At 43.0% G+C, this 22735-nt stretch overlaps 2 protein-coding genes across 5 annotated transcripts in view; both read right to left on the reverse strand.

Annotated features, from left to right (window-relative positions):
• LOC109515009 (dedicator of cytokinesis protein 3) overlaps positions 1–8250 on the reverse strand; it is a 69489-nt gene extending 61239 nt beyond the window's left edge. For 3 of the 4 annotated variants that reach the window (XM_019868540.1, XM_019868538.1, XM_019868537.1), the window contains exon 1: positions 7650–8249. In XM_019868540.1, the coding sequence (XP_019724099.1) occupies positions 7650–7686 (37 nt within the window). In that variant the 5' untranslated portion in view covers positions 7687–8249. Of the gene's footprint in view, positions 1–7649 lie in introns of all 4 variants that reach the window. The other variant, XM_019868539.1, reaches the window with a different exon arrangement.
• Positions 8251–13128: 4878 nt separating this feature from the next.
• Positions 13129–20142, reverse strand: adrm1 (ADRM1 26S proteasome ubiquitin receptor). The gene is made up of 10 exons (XM_019868542.1): positions 20062–20142; positions 19496–19728; positions 17765–17881; positions 17568–17691; positions 16852–16938; positions 16674–16770; positions 16335–16588; positions 14963–15120; positions 13514–13616; positions 13129–13326 (listed from the first exon to the last, which is right to left on the reverse strand). Exons 2-10 carry the CDS (start codon positions 19703–19705, stop codon positions 13223–13225), a joined length of 1254 nt encoding a protein of 417 aa, XP_019724101.1. The 5' UTR covers positions 19706–19728; positions 20062–20142; the 3' UTR covers positions 13129–13222.
• Between the last annotated feature and the right edge of the window lie 2593 nt (positions 20143–22735).

The following is a 22735-nucleotide window of genomic DNA, read 5'->3' on the forward strand; positions in this document are numbered from 1 at the left end:
CTGCTTGACGAGCCTATATTGTGTATGTATGTGACGTCACTGAAGGCCTAAGGTTGAAATGCACGGCCCGCCACTGCTAAGCATATATTAATACATTTTGGTAGAGAGGAATATAGGCCTACTGTCATATAGGTTATGTTATCGGGCATCCTTCTAATTCCCTTGAACAACCAAGATTGAACTTTTGAACTCTTTATAATTTCTATTATCTAGTCCAGTTAAAGTCCAGGGGAGGAAGCCCCATCATAGTAAAGAGGATACTAATGTGATGTGTGTAGTTCTTCATAGCCTCTTCATCTTGCTCTCAAAGTGCACGGAATTGATGGATTTTTAACAGAATGTAGAAAAAAAATTCTCCCAGGGGTGCCTAAAGGGGCTGTGTTCCCCTTGGGGCTAAGCCCCCCTTGTTCTTGAAACCTAGTGACGCCCCTGGTTACTATAATACAGTCGAACCTCGTTACAACGTACCTCGAGAGACATCTTGGTATAGTGAGTAGGCATCTGCATAGGTCTTCTGTGTCACCTGATTGTAATGTGCAACATTATGCAGTCGTTGACCGTGCACACAAATGATTCAAACACAAATTAAGGACATGTTTTGGGTTTTTTTCTTGAGGGAACAAGTGCCACAGTAAAGTGGCAACATGAGGCATGCTACACACAGGAGAAAGGCTTCGGTGAAGACAAACTTGTTTAACAATGACAGCGCTCCGTTGACAACGTTAAAACCCACAAACGGCGGCCCTTGAAGGTCCGCTAGCTGTGAATCATTATGCTAATGAACTAGCCATGGGACCCAGTGAGGGGGAGGAAGATAAGGAGGGGCTCTGGCTCGGATCTGCTGCTTGTTTCAGAGTAACGATCGCTCAGTTCCTCTGCCTAGGGTTACTATGGCAACAGACCAGCGACAAACTGCAGCGCTCTTTTCACTGTAACTGCTTCGAGGATGAGGGTACTATATTTTAAAATGGCAAGCTTTTCGCTGCTGCACGCCATCGATGAGCCTAAGTCAACATACTGCATGGCGTGTCCATTACAAGGTAAAAGGATGGAGGTCTGTTCGGTTCGGTTTAAAATGAAGACGATGTCATATTTGAGAGAGAGATGAGAGATTCATGTTTTGAGAGGCCTCCTTCAGAAAACTCAGAACCTGCGCAAACATGCTTTCGGTGTGTCTAAAGCTGCAGTGCATGAGCATATCCTCTAAACATAACCAGCGAAGTGCCCATCCAAAACACGCTGATTAAAGGATGCCGGGGAAGTCCACAGAACCGCAGCACTTTTGCTCTGCCACGCAGTATTGGTGCAGACTGTGCGGCAATTGAGTTGCATGATCACGTTTTTGTGAGCAGCATTGAAAAATTGGGTTCAAGGAGTCTCCTGCACCATTTTACCATTTGACGAAACCAAATTTTGGTTCAAAAATAGGAAATCTACTGTGTTGAATTTGCATTGAAATTCAATGAAATACTGTACAATGCCCCCTCCAGACCCCACCCCCCCACCCCCAATAAGGGAAAGCTGTGATACGGAAATAGCGCCTGAAATAATTCCTAGTCATGTTTTTCTAGCAATTACACCACTTCAGATTTTTAAGGACTTAAAACACACTTTTAAAACGTCCAAACACATTTCAATATACAAAACGGATTGAGAGAGAGCACGTGCATTGGACAAAACAAAAATATCATACAAACTGGTTTATAGCGACCCCTTTCGTCTGTACACAGTAGTCGATCTAACCATCAATAATCATGGCAAAAGATATACATGTACAGTACGTTATAAAATGAACCTACAGACGTCACTTTCTGTAGGCGTGAACGGCAGAATTGAGGAGGATTAGACATGCTATGATCTTCAGCAAAAAAAGGCCGAATTTCTCAAAATACAAAGCAAGAGTAGGGTTTTGTTTGTTTGTTTGTGTAGCCTTAACACCACATGATGACATTATTTTGGTTCCCCAAGTCTGGTCATTCACTGTATTATGAAAAAACTGTGAGAGCATCTGTGCAAATGTTAGTTAACCCGCTGTAATCTCTCAGTGCCTTTGGCAACAAAAAAAAGCGGGACAGCAGTGTGAAGCATTTGGTCCAAAGGAGCAGCGCCAATCACATCACAACAGCAAAGTTGAGTTTCTTGTGCTGATGCTAAGAAAGTTAGTGTCTCCGTCTTTGGCGACCCTTACTGTCTTTTAGTAGAAGTGAGTTACATCGCCAAGGCTCCAATTTTCTTCAACATTCCAAATATCTGGTAGTATCTGCCGGTACTTTGCGCTACAGGTCTCAAGAACAGGTGTAATTTGACCTCAAGTCTTTGACACTGCAGTGATATGTTCATTCAAAATATTATTTTATCTTTTAGAAGCAAGAAAAGTTGTGCATAATAAAATAGAGCCCTCTCAGCAGGTGGTGACATTAAGGTAATCAGACACTCAGTCAGGCAATTCCTATCAGGCACATTTAAAAAACAAAAAAACAAAGCAAATATTCAGACAAACAGAAACTTGTGATGAGGTGAGTTTCAGGTCTGATTATGGCCTTCTCAAACAACATGATTTTTTTGTCATTCACGATGGTCGGGCTGTCAAATTTCCACATAAATATCATTCTGTGTCTTGCACCGGGCGAGATGTTACACTACAAGGCCTTCACCGAGCAGACTTCACCCAATCGTCGCGTGCTTCTGTCAAGATTCAGTCCATCGGCATATGTCCATCAGGCAAGCAGGACAAGCAGCTGTGAAAGTCATGTCGAGGGAGGCGTTATGTGCATGTACATTGTTTCTTTGTTTAGAAAAGGTCAACAAAAAAAGGCGCGACTATGGACCTGTTCCTGGATGGTGGGAAGAGGGCGGTGTAGACTATGTGTTCTCCAAAGAGAACTGAGGGTAGCAAATTTGTTCAATGACACTACGTTTGCGAATTAGCTACTGTGCACTGAGCAAAATTAACATGAATTGAAATTCTATGTATACTTTCTAATGTCCCCCCTTTTGTTCAAGTCACTTTTTGAATACCGTACACCACATCATGATTGTATGCGCGATGTCCAGTCTCTTGTCATAAGTAGGAGGGCAGTAGTGTCTTCCTATTGGTCAGTGCCAAAGATCGATCAAAGGACAACATAGGAAATGTCACACTATGCGGCCAGAAGAACAAAAATTCTGACGTGCCAGACTTTCATCGTCCTGGTCGTGAGGTGTCTGTCGTTGAGCATGTGACACGACAGAGTCTGTTACTTGTCAAGACAACCCAAATTCGGCTCCGAGCGACTATCTTTGTCTGCAACATGTCGGTCGGCTCAAAATCAGGCGACATTCGTGTCGTCTGACGAGGGCATTAACGTGCAAAGACCCCAAAAAGATAGGTTACATTGTCCAGAAATGTACTTTTTGCTGCTAAATGTTTAGATTTCAAACACCACATGGTGAGCAACGGCATTAAGCATGTTGAGATAAGATAATAAAACCTTTGTTTGTCTCACAATGGAGAAATTCCCATTAAAGCCTGGAGAAAATGCACAACACTTTATTTTGAAACCTGCGAGGACGCAAGAAAGAAAGAGACTTAATTTAATAGAATTACAGTGGTGTGTGTGTGTGTGTGTGTGTGTGTGTGTGCGTGTGTGTGTGTGTGTGTGTGTGTGTGTGTGTGTGTGTGTGTGTGTGTGTGTTTTGTGTATAGAAATCCATTAGTGACGAGAACACCCCAGAGTTGCAGTGGGCCTTTTATGAGATGATTGCAGGTAATTGAGAGGAATATTGCACCTGGTGCGTCATTGTTTTAAGGTCTGTTCAGTATTGCAGGCGCGCAACTGCACCACATTAGCAAATAACAACATTATTGGGATTTTGAAATGTCTTCATGTCACATTTACTGCTCATTTGAACTCATAGGACCTTAATAGGTGCAGGTTGGCCTTCTCTGACAACACATTTCAGTTTCCTATATTGCAGTACCGCGTAAACAATTTGCTGTATCAATGCACCCTAAACTATATACTGTATGCAATTTCATCCACAGGACTGCAGCATGAGGATTCATTTTCTCTTGAACACTGTATATCAGAAGAGGTAGCCATGAAAAAGGCTTCCCTGTTCTTGCTCATGAAAATAAAACACGTGTGGCTGAACGACCTTGCTTGAGGACCAATGAGGCACATTCCTGCCTAAATGTACAACAGCCCCTAAGGGAGGAATGCAGAAAAAGGTGAGATATCAAAAAGCTATCTGTACAACATAAAACGCCTTTTCAACCGCACAAATGGGCGGCTGTTGTTCGAGAACATTTTATTCCAGAAGAAATCACCAAAACTGTCACTGTTTTAAGTTGGATGAAATTGAAATTACAGTCCTGCTTTTTGCAGATGGTGTAGTACTGTAGGCTTTTTCAAGCGGTGATCTTCAATCCTCAGTGGAGAGGTTCACAGCCGAGTGTGAAGCGGTTGGGATGAAAATCAGCACCTCCAAATCGCCTCAATCGAAAAGGGCGGAGTGCTCTCTCCGAGTTGGGGAGGACATTTTTCCCCGAGTGGAGGAGTCCAAGCATCTTGGGATCTTGTTTGTTTATTTATTTATTTTATGAATTTTTAAGATGTATTTTGTTTATTTCCCGAGAAAGGGGAGGGAGGATGGAGCGCGAGATCAACAGGTCGCTGTAGTAATACGGACTATGTATCGATCCGTCTTGGTGACGCGGGAGCAGAGACAGAAGGCGAAGCTCTTGATTTACTGGTCAATCTATGATGTTCCCACCCTCACCTATGGTCACAAATGTGGTGGGTCATGACCAAAAGAAAAAGATCCCGGATACAAGCGACCAAAACAAGTTTCCTCTAAAAGGAGTCCCGGCTCTCCTTTAGAGAAAAGGTGAGAATCTCGGTCATGCAGAGAGGCTCAGAGTAGAGACGCTGCTCCTCAGCATTGAGAGGAGCCAGATGAGGTGGCTCAGGCATCTTGTTTGGATGCCATCTGGACGCCTGCCTGGTGAAGTGTTCCAGGCATGTCCCACTGGGAGGAGGCCCCGAGAACTATCCAGGACATGCTAGAGAGACGATATCTTCAAGCTGGATTGGGAACACCTTGGCATCCCCCAGGACAAGCTGGACGAAGTGGCTGGGGTGGGGGAAGTCTGGGCTTACATGCTTAAATTGCTTATGACAATTTGGAGTCTTCAGTGAACAGAGCATGCACAGTTTTTGGAATGCAGGAGGAAACGGGAGTGCCAGGAGAAAATAAAATGCACAAGTTTCAGGAAGACATGTAAACTCAACGCAAGGCCAGAGACTCACAATTTAGAGACTGTGAGACAGGTGTGAAAGGCAGTCACCCGCTGTCACCAATTTTTAAAAAACATATTAGACAATATGAACTGAAAATGAATTTTCAAAAAACTAAAGTGGTATGCTTTAAAACCAATTGTGTCATCATCGAAAATGACCGCCAAAAAAACAGCTGGAATTTTTCCACAGCTCAAAACACTCTTAATATATACAGCGAATGCAGACATTACTTGGAAAGCTAGGCCTAGCACCAAAACACAAGGGCTCATTCTGTCTGATCCGAGGAGTGTCCATTACAAATAGTGGTGACGCAGCAGTCAGCTTGATTATTTAATGTGCCGTGACATAATCATGTGCATGAGTCACGTGGGCATAGCCGCGAACTGTATACAGCCATCTAATTCATGGCCTTGTTTCAGTGAAAAAAGGTGGCACGTAAAAGGTCACATGCAGGCACATTTCAAGACCGCTGTGTTGATTTTTGAGCTGCATGTTTTGAAAAACAATCAAATTGCTCGTTTTCTTAAATATTGCAATTACAATTTAATATGCCATCATTTTTTAAAGGTCCTCTTCCTATGTCTATTTTTTTTCATCAAACACAAACAACAAAATAATCAGTATTACGATCAGCAATCTCAGATTTATTCAAAATACAAACCCAATTCCAATGAAGTTGGGATGTTGTATTAAACATTCATAAAAACAGAATAGAATGATTTCCAAATGTTCAAGCTATATTTAATTCAATGCACTCCAAAGATGTAACATTCAAAATGATAAATTTTATTGTTTTATCAAATAATCATGAACTTAGAATTTTATGTCTGCAACAGGCTCCCCCCCAAAAAAAGCTGGGCCATGGTAACATTTACCACTGTGTTACATCACCCTTTCTTTCAACGACATTTAATCAACGCTTGGGAACTGAGGTCACTAGTTGTTCAAGCTTTGGATTTGAAATTCTTTCCCATATTTGATGATGACGCATGATGTACAGCAATTACGGATGTAAAGCCCAGCTGTATTTACTGACAATGGTTTTCAAAAGTGTTCCTGAGCCCATGCGGTGATATCCTTTACACAATCCTGTTGATTTTTTTAATGTAGTGTCGCCTGAGGAATCAAAGGTAACGGGCATTCAATGTCGGTCTTCGGTCTGAGTGAGGCAGTGAGCATATTTTCAAATGTATTAACAATGAGGGAATGGAGATTTGGGGAGCGACGAGCTCCAATGTTCATGATCTTGGTTTTTGTAAAACAAATTTAACCTCAAAACAATTGACATATTTTGACCGGTCTCACTTAGAAGGAAGAAATTTAGGAATAAAACATGAAATAGTAAGGTAAACCCAACTACATGAAATTGTGGTCATAAATGAAAACCCTGTGATTGAGTAAGGCCGCAAATAACCGAACCACAAAGTAGCGAGGGAACACTGTGTATAAAGAAATAAACCTTACCAATCGACCAAAATGAAGCAGCAATTTTTGTTGTGTTTTTTTTTCCAAATAAGTTTTTCTATTTGAAAATTGCATTCCAGTACATTGCGATGTAGTCTTTGAATTGTTCAGCCCTGGATAAAATGCAGTCATGAGTGATGACAGTATCTGTTGAGTTTGTTTTGACTGTAGCTTTTTACAGCATCTTGCACCAACAAATTGTACATGTGTGGGTGGGTGCAGGTGGTGGTAAATAGTCAATCTGTGTGTCTATCTATCGTTGTAGTGTGTGTGCGTGTGTGTGTGTGTGTGTGTGTGTGTGTGTGTGTGTGTGTGTGTGTGTGTGCGTGCGTGCGTGCGTGCGTGCGTGCGTGTGTGCGTGTGTGTGTGTGTGTGTGTGTGTGTGTGTGTGTGTGTGTGTGAGATTCGGGGTCAAGCCCACAACGCTCCCCGCCCCAAGCAGCGAGAAGTTACAGGTAGACCCCGCGTACACCTGTTAGGGTCAGAGTGCCCCCTGGTGGTCGTTGTAACGCCAACCAAACCCACCATCACCCACGACGACTTCATATTAGCCGGTGGATAGAACGCTGTAAAAATGCAAAATGGACGAATTTCCGCCAAACCAAGCGGCGAATACAGGCGTGATTCATTCCATCAACACCTGAGCACACTGAGATCTCATCTCCGAGGTGATGCCTCGGACTGGAGGCTGCATCATCCCACGCAATATCTACCCCCATACCACCCCCACCGCCCCGCTCTGCAGCCATTATAAGTGGATGTTGTTTTTCAGTGGGTGAAATTTGCTTGATCAGAGGGAATTAATATGAACTGGTGGCATGTGTCGGTGGGTGTATCTTAGTGAAACGCCATGAGAAAACAACAAACGTCCCTAATAAACGATAAAAGGTGCAGTTGACTCACCAACTCCGATTTTCTCCTCTTCAGTAGGAATCCACATATTTGATTATTTGCGCCACATTGTGTCGATGTCAGCAGATGATGTCGGTTTAGAAAAAAGATGGGATGAAGAGGACGATGTTCTACATGTCTCCACTAGAATTCTGTCGTCGGTGTGCACAGTAATGGTGGCGAGGAGTAAGGATCATCAAAGAACACTGCGTTTGATCTTCACTAATAATAATTATTTTCCGGCCCGTGTCTCCAGTCTGATGCAGTCTCCGTGACTAGCTTGAGGACGCGCGCACGCGCAAGTGCCTCGCGGTTTCCACAAAGGTGTTATTCCAGCCGCATTTCAAGTCAAGCGCAGGTAGCTTTCAAAATCTTCTCATCCAGTGACATTTTTAGAAAGAAAGAAAAGTCTTCTTGAGTCTGCATGTGAGCCGCGAGGGGAGGAGAATAAGACGCTAGTTAACGTCGATGTCGCAACGTAAACAGATCCGAGTTGGCGCAAGAGGAATCGAGAGGAGGCTGCAATATAGAGTAAGATACGCCATCTTCGTGCGGGTCACGTGACTCATTTTGTCAACACCGATGTGTCAAGCGGATGCGAATCTGCTCTCTCTCTCTCTCTCTCTCTCTCTCTCTCTCCCCCCCCCACACACTCACACACACACACACACACACACACACACACACACACACACACACACACACACACACACACACACACAAACTGCAGTTCCTCCCGTTTGCTTGCGCGAGCTCCCTCCAACCAGTGTGCGCAGACCACGATGCACCGCCCCCTCCACGGCCCCCATCGGTGCTATACATGCCACGCTCATGTAGGAGGGGGTTATACATCCCCCGTTGAGTCACTTCAACATGCCATCAGTACAATGCTTTGTCATGCTGTAATGTGATTTGGACATTGGTGCAAACCACCTCCACTTCTATATCTGAATAGCATATGCATGCATATACAGTATAGCATAGCAGAGCATTGCAAGGATGGATGGATAGATAGATAGATAGATAGATAGATAGATAGATAGATAGATAGATAGATAGATAGATAGATAGATAGATAGATAGATGGGAAATGACAGTGAGACTTAAAGGACGTGACTGAGAGTGGGAGGGACAAGTTCTGTGAGGTCATGGAAAACAACTCTGGGACGGCTTCAAGTAAATTCTGGTCCATGATTCAGCATCTCAGGAGGGGGAAGCTGTGCACTATCAAAAACTCTGTTTAGTGGGGATTGGGCACTGCTGACCTCGACTTTGGGAGGAGATGAGTCAGTGGGGAGAACATTTTGAAGACCTCCTCAGTTCCACCAATGTGTCCATGAGAAGCACAGTCTGGAGTCTCTGAATTAGGTTGTCCTATCTCTGGTCTTGAGGTCACTGTGGTAGTTAAAAAGCTCCTCTGTGGCAAGGTCCTGGGAGTGAATGAGATCCGCTCTGAGTTCCTAAAGAGTCGATTGAGGGGCTGTCCTGGTTGACACGCCTTTACAACATTGTGTGAACATTGGAGACAGTGCCTGTGAATACGGCAAAACGGGGTGTGGTCCAGAGGGTGTGTTCCAACTCATATCACAGTCCTCAGCCTCCCTGGTAAGGAGAGCAGTCTCCGTCAGGAAGATGAATCACAGGTTCAGAAGGAGCAGCGGACCATCGCCACAGCCTTGGAAGGGTCCTTAGGGTGTTTATTAGAAAATGGATGATGGAATTCACTACAGCTGTGATTGCCAACCTTTATTGAGCCAAGGCACATCTTTTAAATTTGAAAACAATCACATGACACAGTGACAATCAAAAATGTCACACATGTCAATGACGTATATAGTTCATCTTAGTGTAGTTTGCTACGTGTCTTGACTGAGGCGTATCGACTGTATTTTATTGAGGTCGTTAGTAATCCACTTGAGTCCGTTCATGCTTTAAAATGCTTTAAACACTAACAAACAAACAAACAATAATCATACACTAAAACAGTAAGACGCGTGCAAGGACCGTGTTTCTCCGCAGTTCAACACTACCTGAATGAGCCTTATTGGACACTATATATAAGATCACATAGAGACAGTATAACAAGGACATAACGGACATTAACAGTGACACCGTTTCTAGCTCTTGAGTCATACAGTTTAGTTTCTGCCATCTAATCGAGAATCGTTTATTTTCTCTTCTGTCACTGAGGTCACTGGCAAAGCTGAACATCCATCAATCCATCCATTTTCAACACCGCTCATCCTGAACAGGGTCGCAGGGGGTGCTGGAGCCTATCCCAGCTGACTACCCCCCACAGAAATCCCCCTTTGAACACACTTGAATGCCTTTTCCAAGTCAAAAAAAAACACATGTAGAGTGTTTGGGCAAACTCCCATGCACCCTCAAGGACTCTGCTAATGGTGTAGAGCTGATCCACTGTTTCATGGCTAGCATGAAAACTACACTCCTCCTGAATCTGAGATTCAACTTCCCGATGGACAGTCATCTCGAGCATCCCTGAGTAGACCGTACCAGGGAGGGTGAAGACTCTGAATCCCCCACCCCTTTCGTTGGAACACGCCTGCTGGATACCCTTCTTAGAAAGAAGAACCATCACCCCAGTCTGCCCAATCGAGAGACACTGTCCCCAATTTTCATGCAATGGTGTAGACTGTAGAGGCATGTCAACCAGAATAGCCCCACAACACCCAGAGCCTTGCGGAACATATCAATGCCCAATCTCCATAATACACAGAGTATACACATGGTGCACTGCTTCCCCCAATGCAGAGGCATCAAGCTCATTTCAGTCACGGGCCAATTTGGAGTTGCGTCTTCCCTCGAAGCGCCGTTGACAGTGAAACCACAAAATTATTACTTGTACACAACAAATGAATAGCTTACTCGTTTTGAAATCAGTCAATTATAATAGTTTGTTCAATTACCGTTCAAGTGAGTGTATACAGGGTAACACAATTATTGCAAAATCTCAACGTTATTTATTACACATTACAATTTGAGATTTCGGTACATACACATGCTTGAGTTTGACACCTGTGCCCTAATGAAACGCCAAATGGGAGGGCAGAATTTCCTCGAAGCCATCCATAAGTTGTTCTCCATAGCTTCACTCATTCCTCCCAATCACACCCTTGCTGGTCTCACTGTCATTGCTCATGTGAGCGTTGAGGTTCCTGAGCAAAACGAGGGAGTCCCCAGTGGGAGTGCCCCCCCATCACCTTCCCCAAGGACTCCCAAAAGGGCGGGACAAATTAGCTTCTAGGATCACCGGGAAACACAAAACCCCTCCAACACGATAAGGTGGTTGCTCAGAGAGGAGGTTATGTGCATATTTTTTAAATCTTAAATCTTTTTCAACACTTGCCCTTGTGATGCTTTTTACGAGGGTAAGTCAAAAATGATCCGCACTTTACGCTACAGCTTGTGTTTAAGTTTGATGCAATTTTCCCTTCACGCGAGAACTTGAGAGTCACGGTGATCGCGATCGGGTGATATATTTGTTTGATCGATTGTTAAATGGCCACTCCGTGAACAAGCTCGTTCCGGCCACTTGACAGTTTTTCAATCCACTCGTACACACTTTATTTTGATCGTGCGCTGTTTCAATATTGTGCTCAGAACCTCTGGTGAATTTCAGCCCCAGACATACCTTCTGACCATAAAAATCGGATAACTGCGCGCTGTTCTTGACTGGTACTTCTGCTAGTGGAGCAAACATTTTTATCGACTGAAACAAACACGTGTAACATGTAACGTGGTTGTGTCAGCCGAGGAAACCAGCCTTGGACATGTGCTGTTGGACAGCCAAAGGAGGAAAGACTTATTGAGTTTTGACAAACACTTGTTTATTCTTAACAAAATAACAGTCACTCATATTTTCTACACGTCACTTAATCCTGGAGAACCCACGGGGTCATATTTGGCCCCTATAATGCTACCCTTAAATCCCAATGGATCAAATTTGGCCCGAATTCTAAACTAGGATTACAGCATTGAATATTTGAAAAAACATATATTTTGGTGTTCAGTGAACATATAGCAGTCATTTAATGTATAATTCATCATTTTCCAAAGAAGAAAAGGGTTCTTGGGTTCTCCAGGGTTAAGAGCACTATGTCCATGACAACAACAAAAAAGTGTACTGCAGGTGTTCAAGGAAAAAGGTGAGCAACTGACACAACAAAGCAAAGAGGCGTCCCCGTGTGGCGCGATCCCGTACTACAAGAACGACTGTTAAAATCGATCAACTACTATCCAGTATATCAGTTGATCGCGATCACGTGCATCGAATTTAAACGCAAGAGCGCGCTGTAGCATAAAGTGCGGGTAGTTTTTGACTTACCCTCGTACGTTGTGATAGAAAAGCTGCATAGTTGTAGGTGGTAAATTTGTGCTACGTAGGACACAAAAAGGACTTCACGAGTGACCTCAGCTGGAAAGAATTATATTTTGTGGAGTTTATTCATGTAATGGTTTTAATTTGTGGTTAATGCTATGGTACAAAATCACGAATCCAATGTGACATGGCGTTTGTGTTGAACTATTACAGTGTTTAAAAAATAAGGGACATCGTGTGATTTTTGGAACATGTTCTCCATGTACATGGATTGACGAGGATATATGAACGTACCTATCCGTACTTCAGGGGATCAAGAAAATGTCATATTAATTTTTTTTTTATTATTTTTAGCAAACTAAACAATCATAGTGGTGCCCCGGTAGTGCAATGGTTAGCACGTTGACTTCACAGTGCAGAGGTACCGGGTTCAATTCCAGCGCTGGCCTCCCTGTGTGGAGTATGCATGTTCTCCTCGGGCCTGTGTGGGTTTTCTCCTGGTACCCCGGTTTCCTCCCACATCCCAAAAACATGCATGGCAGGCTGATTGAACACTCTAAATTGTCCCTAGGTGTGGGCGTGCATGGTCGTTTGTCTCTGTGTGCCCTGCGATTGGCTGGCAACCAATTCGGGGTGTCCCCCGCCTCCTGCTCGAAGACAGCTGGGATGGGCTCCAGCACGCCCCCGCGACCCTCGTGAGGATGAAGCGTTCGGAAGATGAATGAAAAAGGATAAACAATCATATTTGGCATAGGCAATTGACCAGGCTCCAACACAGCAACTTTTTTTTTTAAGTTTACAAGGTATCTTTTTTTAAACTTTTTTCACCTTCATCTGTTTATGAATTGCACCAGCATGCGAAGCACTTCTGAAAACAGAATGGCTTCATACGTCAACAGTTTGCTTACAGTTAATCACACGTTTCATAAAATACTCAGCCCAGACTTTATGAATTACCGTACTTGCTGGATTTCCCGAATTCGCTGCATACTGGAATCACATAATTAAATGCAACAATGTCACAGCTCTAATATTACTTCCACAGGTGGAAGAATTGCATGTTGACTTTATCCCTACCTCCCCGCATTGTGCTGCTGTTCAGGAAGTGTTCTTTTATGCTTCTTTGTGGGTAGGATACAAGTAGAACGCTGATTGTAATCATTGTTGCATCTTTATTATTTAAATGCACGGAAGGAGCTGTAACACTCTAATCGCATTCGCTAAAGAAATGCGTTTGTATCATTGTTTAATCCAAACTCATGTCTTCATCATCGTCCTTTTTGTCATTGGTGTCTCCGTCCTGATCCGACTTTGTGTCGGTCTCCATTGCTTTTGCAAACGCCTCCAGATCTGCAGACAAAGTGGAAAAAGAAAACAGAAATCGTACTTAAAAAAGAAAAAAAAAATCATGGTGTTCATTATGGCTGACAGTGGTCAAGATGTATTATTTGAGGAAAAAAACCTTCTTGTAGTTGCACAACTACAGTGTTAATATTGCAGTGTCCCAAGAAGTGACAAACTGATGTGTACTACTGACCTCCATTGTTGGCAGCATCCACAGCCTCTGTTGGTAACCCGAACTGGTTCATCAGTGGCCCCAACTGCCCCGATGCTAGAGCGCTGCTAAACATGCTCATAGCCTGCAGGGAGCAAATCCAAACAAAGAGCTTCAGGTTAACTTGAGAACATGTGTGTTGAATTGGAATGGAGGAAATGTACTAGGCAGCAATTGCACATGATTTGATGTTGTTTCAAGATTTCCAAGTATGGTGATAATTGCTTTGTTTTTTTTTAAAGCCAAATTTGTTGATATGTAAAAGTTAGGGATGCAACAATGCTGGAAACATTTCAGTTTTAAAAGTCCCCAAATAATGCCACAGCATGAGACAGTATCCAAATGAGAAGTTGAATACTCCCAATGAATGTAGTTTTTTTTCCTGACGTCATTGAGTGAGCGATTTGAAAAGTGAAACATTGTCCTCTGTTGTCAAGTTTGTGTAATAAAATCAGCAAACTTTGTTTTCAAGATTTGTGATTGGAGACGCAAAGTAGGTCGGCATTACAATGTGACGCCCTAACCTGTCTGCTTGCACAAGATACATTTTTGATGTTACAATTTAAAAGGACACTGAATGGAAAACGATTTGCTTTTATTCTTCCTGAAAATATTGTTCACATTGTCAGTTTAAAGTTGAAACATAAACTGAATCCTGTTTTCTCCAGGTGCTACACTGAATGTTTGCATTGGCCTCGGTTTAAAAAGACACTCAAATTGCTCAGGTATGATTTCCAAAAAACATTTGCATCGGTGCTGCATCGATGAATTTTGTTGCGATATATCTTACACCGGTGTAAATTTTGCGGAGCGTTCACATACAGCGTATGAAGCTGCTTACGAAAAGAGAAGCGTGTTAACCCTGGTGCAGCCCCACTTGTGTTCACATGGAAGTTTCTGCGGCCGTGTTATAATATGGAAATAAAACAGAGAGACATTGAGCAGGGTATGCGTAAAGTGTACTTCCTTTTCCCCGCCTTGTTTGTGACATATGGAAAAAACATGGTTTATACTTCTCCAGACAAATCAACGCTGTGGTCTATCAGACACCGTACAAGGATGAGAGAGAGAAAGGAAAGATGACGCAAGTACAACAGAGCACGAAAGCAACGCGTTCTACCCGTATGTAATAGACTCTTCTCACGCGTAGCGCGTCTACTCCTGTATCGTTCACACGTCCCATTTTATATTGATGATGCCCTGGGAACTAGCATTTACACCAGAGTAAATTTTTAAACCACCTCCTGACCAGGGTTAAATTTGTTCCAGTTTAAGCTGTTTTCAGGGGCTACACCGGTGTAACTTTGTACGTATGAACGCTCTACGGGGGGCAGCCCCGGTGCAACACCGGAGTAAAAGTTGCCATGTGAACACCCCTTAAGACTGCCCAAACTGCTAAAACAAACAAACAAATCAAATTGAAAACTTTGCCTGCTGAAACTGCGGAGAGCTGAGCGTGGTCTGCAGCTCATCCGTGCTCTGGAGCAGGGACTCCCCACTGGGCAGGAAGGGCATCAGTCTCTGCTGCACTTCAGGGTTGGCCAGGATGGGAGCCATCACCTCTGGAGTCAGGGCAGTGGCCAGGTCCACTGTGGGGAAAGACATCAGGCTTACAGCTTCCAAAATGATCACTTTTGCGGAGACCCCAAAAACAGAATGTGCGTTCAGCCATTACCATTGCGTCGTCAAAGAGAGCAAGCCATTTTCAATACTTTAGATTGGACAATATTTTGGGGGGGGGGGGGGGACACCTACACATGTGGATTGACTGACCAAGAGTATAGATTTGTGAAAAAATAGGTTGTTCCAGCCAAAACACCAGCAATATGCATTATAATAGCATTTTCAGTAGGGTTGCACCAATCACACAATTTTCTGGCTGATTTACTGATCTTTAACAAGCCTGACCTGCTGATCCCAATTTTTGCTGATCCTGAATCTTTTTCATAACAGCATGCACCCTCAATGTTCCAATCTTGTATCATTTTTAAATATCGAACAATACACTTTGATTGTTTTAACTCGACATAAAGTAGTTCGCGAAATAACATGAAAAGGCTCTTATTCATCTCACAGCAGAAGATGGCTAACTTTCTCATTCCTCTGGGGAGGGAGATGGGATTGGTGGAAGAGATCGGGTTTAGTGTAAGGGCTCAGCCGATCACCCATCGCCCCCAAAATGAAGGAAATGGGCCCTGATAACAATCCCGGCCAATCAATCATGAACCCTTCGTTTTCAGTCATAGACAGCCCTCTCTGGAAAACCACTACTACAGAAGCAATTGCTGAAACACTAGGAAAAAAAGTTCAGTATTGCATTTGTACATGCCAAGGTTCATGTTTTAATGTGATAAGTTATGGTAAAACAAGACATATTTGACTTCTGCATTCAGAAAACAACAAAAAGCAATAGCTTCCAGTGCAGGTCACTGACAAAACCCTATGTATGTATGTCATTTGAAATCTTACTTTAGTTTTTTTTAATCACTTGGCCTTATTATTATTTTACCAACAATATGGAAGAGCAGCGTCGTTACATGGCTATGATTTATTTAAAAAAAACAAAAAACACACACACACACACACACACACACACACACACACACACACACACACACACACACACACACACAAAGGACTGCACCAGTCACCTGAAGTCAAACTCAAATGTATGTAACCACTTCACAGAAAAAGTGTTGGCTTGACCAATGGGGGGGTGTGGCATATGTACACACACTATCTTTACCTCAATTTGAGTCAGGAAAATGCTGATGGAATTCAAGTACTACAGTGGCCTCCTCACCTCCTGTGCTGCCAGCGGGCACGTTCATGGTAGCCAGGATGCTCTGCAGGTCTCTCAGTTGGATGGGCTGCGTTGGGTTGCTCGCCACGGCTCCTGCTGCGGCGGACGACGCAGCAGGTGTGGGCGTGGGAGGAGTACTCGCAGGCGGGGATGCTGCAGAGGCGGCTGAGGGATTGACGGACGCAGTGGATGCCTGGGAGGCACCGAGGCGACTGGCGCCGGAGGTCGAGGTGGGCGTGACCACAGTAGAAGGACTGAAAGCAAATGGAGGGGGGAAAAAAAAAGTATTTTAACATCCTTCTAGCAGCCTTATCACATTTATAAGTAATCTTTGGACACCTTGTAGAGGAGTTGCTGGCAGCAGGAACGCTACTGCTGCTGCTACTGCTGCCCAAGAGGTTTGCTAACCCTGGGCCAGCAAGTGCGCCAAGACCACCTGCGAGTGGGACCGACAGCTCCTTTTGTAACTCAACATCACAATATCTTTCTGGCATCACTCAAGTTCCATCAGACATACCAATGCCGCCAAGTCCAGCTGGTCCAATCAACTGCATGAGCTGGTTGTGGCTCATATTCCCCAGAAGGCTCTGCAGACCACCCTCGCCTTTGCATGAAAGCACAAGATGTTACACATTGCATGCCAACGTGGGAAAAGTACTCGCACCCTGTACTGAGTTAAAAGTACAGAAATGTGTACGGGTATTCAAAAAGTAAAAGTAGCACTGATTTGGCTTTTGTATTAAAAGTCCTACACCATCGAAATTTCTATATACATAAATTGCAAAGTGATGATATATAATTACAGTCAAACCTCTCGGTTCTCGACCAATTCGGTTTTCGACCAAATATTTCGACTTTTTTATGCCTCGGATGACGAACAAATTTCGTTTCTCGAACAAACTGAGCGCACTTGAATGTGTCACTTGACTCCTCTCGCCTTCCTTACACGAGGAAGTGACGCTTCCTCGGGTAGACGAGGAAGTGACGTTGCCTCATGTTGCTTTCCATTTTGAGCAGACGTGTTGAGTAAACATTTTTATTTTAAAAAGAGCGTGGTTTCGGTTTTCGAACAGCCTTCTGGAAAGGATTATGGACGAAAACTGAGGTTTGACTGTACAATAACTGAGATTGGACAATATTAAAAAATATATAGTTCTTTTGGGGGAGGGGGGCAGAACAATAACAACAACAACAAAGCCAATGTTAGTTTGTGTGTGTGTACTTGTATGTTACCTCCAAGAGCAGACAGATCATGTCCGCCACTGCCGCCGCTACCCAAAGTGCCGGGCATGGGCGGGTTGTTGAGATACTCGTTCACTTTGCGACAGTACTCCTCATCTTTGTCAGTCTTGGCCTCCTGAAATCAAGATAGACTTGTATGCAACACGTGTGTATGGATATGTTGGGGGAGAGATCAGCAAGCAGTATACCTGCATCCAGAAGAAAAGCCTTTTGGAGCCAGCTTTGAACTTCAGTACGTAGACACGGCCGGTGGTGCACTGACTGACCCGTTTGAATTCGCAGTCATCGGGGAAGATGATCAGGTCCTGCATTTGAGCATGTGGTTAAGATGAAAACCTATTCATGCCGTAGCCACTGTACTGGACCGTCACTAGACCGGAACACTGCTTTAGAGCCTTGTTCCATTTGCATGAGTCTCTTTACATTAGGTACAAGTCAAAGAAATTTAAGACTGCAGTAGCTAGACAGAGGAGGCAATTGCATTGCCTCATCGGTCTGCCGGGAGATTGCCAAAGCAACCTGGCAGATGAGTCGATAATGTTGCCCAGTCTGAACAGGGCCGAATCCGATTTGGTGATGACAGTGAACAGTGTTGACAGTCAGCCCTAAAAATTGGATTTGAGGAGCTATCTGATTTAAGTAAGTCTGAAGTCTGAACATAGCCTCTGACATCAGGACTCATACATGCAGAAGAAATCAGGTTTTGCATAGTTGTCAACTGTTGGGAAGTTCTTGTTTTTTAAGTAAGCAGCCTCAAGACTACAAAGCTTTTATTCTTATATTCTTTGGCATTTGACTCAGCATGACTTAGATTTGTTCTTGGTTTTGCTGTTCGGTGCTTTCTACCGTCTTTATTACCGATTTGCTTTACTGTTTGTTGTATATGTTAAATTGCTCCATGTACAGCACTTTGTATGCAGCGATGGCTGTTTGAAAGTGCTCTATAAATACAGTTGAGTTCAGTTGAAAATGTTTACAAGTAACATCCATCTATCCATCCGCACCGCTTATCCTTACGAGGGTCGCGGGTGTGCTGGGGCCTATAACAGCCCTCTTTGTGCAGTAGGCAAGAGTACATACACGTTGAACTGGTTGCCAGCCAGTTGCAGAGCACACACAGACAAAAGTGAGTGTGAATGGTTATTCACACTCACACCTAGGTACAATTTCACTTAACCTGCCATGCTTGTTTTTGGAACGCGTGAGGAAACTGGAGAACCGTGGACCCCTGTACCAGGAGGCGGACATCCTAACCAGTCACTCAGCGTGCTGCCGTTTATAAATAACACTGGCCAACAAATGTTTTTCATCAGACATGCAAGGAAACTTTTCTAGATTTTTAAAAAAATTGTTTGCACCAAATGCTAATCGACCATCGTTATTTTCCTCTAGCACATCAAGTTTTCATAATAATATTAATAACAACAATACAATGTAATAGTTATAAAATTAGGAATAGTTATGAATTAACTTGAATGAATGAATGAATTTAGCAACAGGCGGATTGTTTTTCCTTTGACATTGTAGCTATCAAATACAATGCATGGTAAAAATAGTTTTACGCAAAGTTTTGTTAAATTGTTAATTATTATCATTATGTATTAGAACATTATAGGTAAACCCTAAAAATGATAAAATGAAAATATCTGAGAAACTTAATCTGCTTGAGGTTTTCTGAATCAGGTTGAAAATAAGGGACACATACAGTCACCTCAAGATTAAAATTTGTTGTGGACCGCTGTTATAGGTGCTAGTTTGTGTTACTTTCCCTGTTATGTCCAATCCTGGCTTGCTTGCTTCCTAAAGTTACTTGCTCAGAGAATGCGTGTGCTTTTTCAGTAAAACGTGAGGGCAAGGTGTGTCTCTGAAAAGAAACGTTTTGCAAACATCTTCCCTACAGAAAACCGACAGCCACGTACATCGTCCACATTTCCAGTGGTGCGATCCTTCCAGCAGAAGTGGATGAGGGAGTCGTCCGTCTGCTGGATGTAGACTTGGCCTTTGCGCTTGTCGGGGGTCACCGTGCTGCCCTTCATGGTCATCTTTCCAGCTCGAAACTCCACCAGGTACTTACTGGAGGAGCCGCGAGTGCCAGACACCATGCTGGGGAACAAAGCTCCAGAGGCCATAATGATGATGATGACGATGACTACTGCAAGGTACAGAAGACGAAGAGGCGATCTTCCGTGACTGACCTAAACATTGCTGGGTTTTTTTTTTTGCATTAAAGTAAGAGAAATGTCGTTTTGTACGTCTTTGTCACGTATTGTATTGATCGCTTGTTTGTTTTCAAATATTCTGGCTATTTTTCGACTACACTCGCACAGGATGACGCTGCATCTTTGAAACCAGACCATTGTTCTCAGCTCAGTGTTGACAGCATATAGCATGATAATTCATCTTAAATTCTATAAGTGTAACAAACGACGTTTCGGTGGGGAAAATTTGTAAACATGTGTTAAAACACCAAGAGGTTCTTACTTACGGTTGCCGTGCTTTATCAAAAACGGAAGTAGAGCCGATACGAGCGAGCTTGTTACGATTGGTTCGTAATGGTCATATGCTTCAATGTGATTGGTGAAGACATCTGTCGCCGAGCTGAACAAGGAGAACTAGGATTGGAGAATAAGGTCACGTGCTTAATTGTGATTTGCCGATTTCTCTCATTTCAATGAGGCTAGAGACTGCGCTGCAAACTTCCACCGTGCAAAAAGTGTGCTTATTCAAAAACCGTGAATGTTTTATTGAAACGTATTTCACAAATACAATACAGTAATACATCGCTTAGAATGAACAAAAGCGCAGGAGTACGTTTGTATGCTTTGAACTGAAAATATGAGAAGGTACATTTTATATGTACCTGAAAACGTTAAGTGTTGCTTCGTTGTGTTTTAGTGGTTCATGAATGTTTCTCACTTTCATCTTATTATTTGCTGTGAAGACAGAGTAATCAAAAAACACACGGCAGGACCAGTTCATTTTCATGGTCCATATTTTAATCTATTCCAAAATATATCTGGTTTGTGTGTGGATGAGTGTCACGTCAAGAGGGATGATCACTGAACAGACAACATAAACTCTCAATTAGACCAACATCAAAAACAGGAAACATAATGAATCCTGCACCGCTAGTGTCTGCAGGGTTGAAAGTGCGTGTAACTCAAGAAAGCATTGCTCATCAAACAAGACAGTTTGTGCAGAGGGCAGTGAGCCTCCAACTTTGCCGTTTTAGGCAATATTATTGCAGGTACAGGTGCTGGGTTGAAACAGGTACCATCTTTGCTTATGGTCAGACCTCCTCCGGAAAGACGTTCACAATGATGGGGAGTGATCATGTCCCTGCTGCCGTCCCACTGGCTGTTGATGACGTCTTTGAAACCATAAAAAAGGTCAAATATGTTGTAGTTTTGTTTCATGTTTTTGTGATTGTGCTACATTTTGTTGGTCAATATCATTTAACCACGGATGATTTCTGTTTGGTCTGCAGTGTCCAAAGAAGGAGTTTCTTCTCAGAGTGTCTTACATGGACATATACAATAGTTAGAACAATATTCTGTGATAGGATTCTTTTGACACTTTTATGACGACACTTTTCGATCATATCCTTCAATCTTTTGTGGTCCCCTGCTGCCGTCCCACTGGCTGTTGATGACGTCTTTGAAACCATAAAAAAGGTCAAATATGTTGTAGTTTTGTTTCATGTTTTTGTGATTGTGCTACATTTTGTTGGTCAATATCATTTAACCACGGAGGATTTCTGTTTGGTCTGCAGTGTCCAAAGAAGGAGTTTCTTCTCAGAGTGTCTTACATGGACATATACAATAGTTAGAACAATATTCTGTGATAGGATTCTTTTGACACTTTTATGACGACACTTTTCGATCATATCCTTCAATCTTTTGTGGTCCTTACGAGTTCTTTTTCAAATGTTGTGTTTAAAATTTGTTTTTGTTTCAAAGAGATGTTCAGGTGAGGCTGCAGTGGTTGAAGTCGGTGTATGGGTTGGGAAAAATTCCCTTGCAAATGAATGAATTGAAAGGTTCTCTGACTTGTATTTTTAGGAGAATAAATCTGTTGAATTTTCATGAAAAAAAAAAAAATATATCAACGGGTGCCGTGTGCAAAGCGCGCATGCTCAATGCCAACAAAACACCGAGCGAATGCTCCCTGCGCACTCTGCCAAGGAGAGCGCCACTGCCCCCTAACGTAGTAGAGATGTAATTGCACTTCATTCTCGGACAGGAAAAAAAAATCTAAATTAAAAAAGCATGTTCCCCGAGGCAAAACGCCGCCCCCCCCCGCCCCCAGGGGGGTCGCACCCCACTGTTTGAGAATCACAGGTATAGACCAATCAGGCACAACAGCGTAACCACTTGTAAAGCATAGAAACATGTTCTTACTTTTTGCACAATACGTTGATAGGCACTGGCTTAATATTATGCCTTTCCAAGGGTAAAGGTGCTCAGTTTTGACATTGCACAACAGGTATTACGTTTTTTTTTTCTTGTTTTTTTTTTTTTTGAGAGAGCCGTGTCATTTTTGTGACCTCAATTTGAATACATGAAAATAAATATTTGACACAGCTTTCAGAATGCCCACCCAAGCGAGTAGAATGTCTCATTGGTTGCCTGCATAAGTAAAGCTGTGTTAAGCTCTCCCTTGACATGAGCAGAGCAATCTTGATGACCAACTGTGACATTGTCCTTCCCATTCGTTCATTATAATGTTGGCGTTGGAACATAGAACACAATGTATAAAACACATTTTTCCCTTTACAAATAATGTGTATTGAAAGCATATCCCTGGTTAAAGGTCTCCATGTTAATGAGTAAATGCTTTTGCCACATGCCTTTTGCAAAGTTCAGCGGTGGAGCCTATTTTCATTGTCTGAAGGACTTCTGATCTTGACTTCCATGTTCGGAAGTGAATCGCTTTCAGCATCTTGGAAGTGCAACATCATTGTTACTGACGGCAGTTTATGATTTTAAATGTCAATTTCAGTCAATGATTTCATGTGAAGCAGTCGCTGCATGTAAAAGTTGAATCAGTCGTATACAATTGTGCCACCAAAATGACATGCACACCAGGAAACAACTGAGGAATTTTTGCTTTTGGGTGTGTTTCTAGGATATGCTGGCATCTGAGCGCAACCATCCCAA

Source organism: Hippocampus comes, unplaced genomic scaffold (genome assembly GCF_001891065.2).
Source record: "Hippocampus comes isolate QL1 unplaced genomic scaffold, H_comes_QL1_v1.1 scaffold41, whole genome shotgun sequence".
Taxonomy (NCBI): Eukaryota; Metazoa; Chordata; class Actinopteri; order Syngnathiformes; family Syngnathidae; genus Hippocampus; species Hippocampus comes.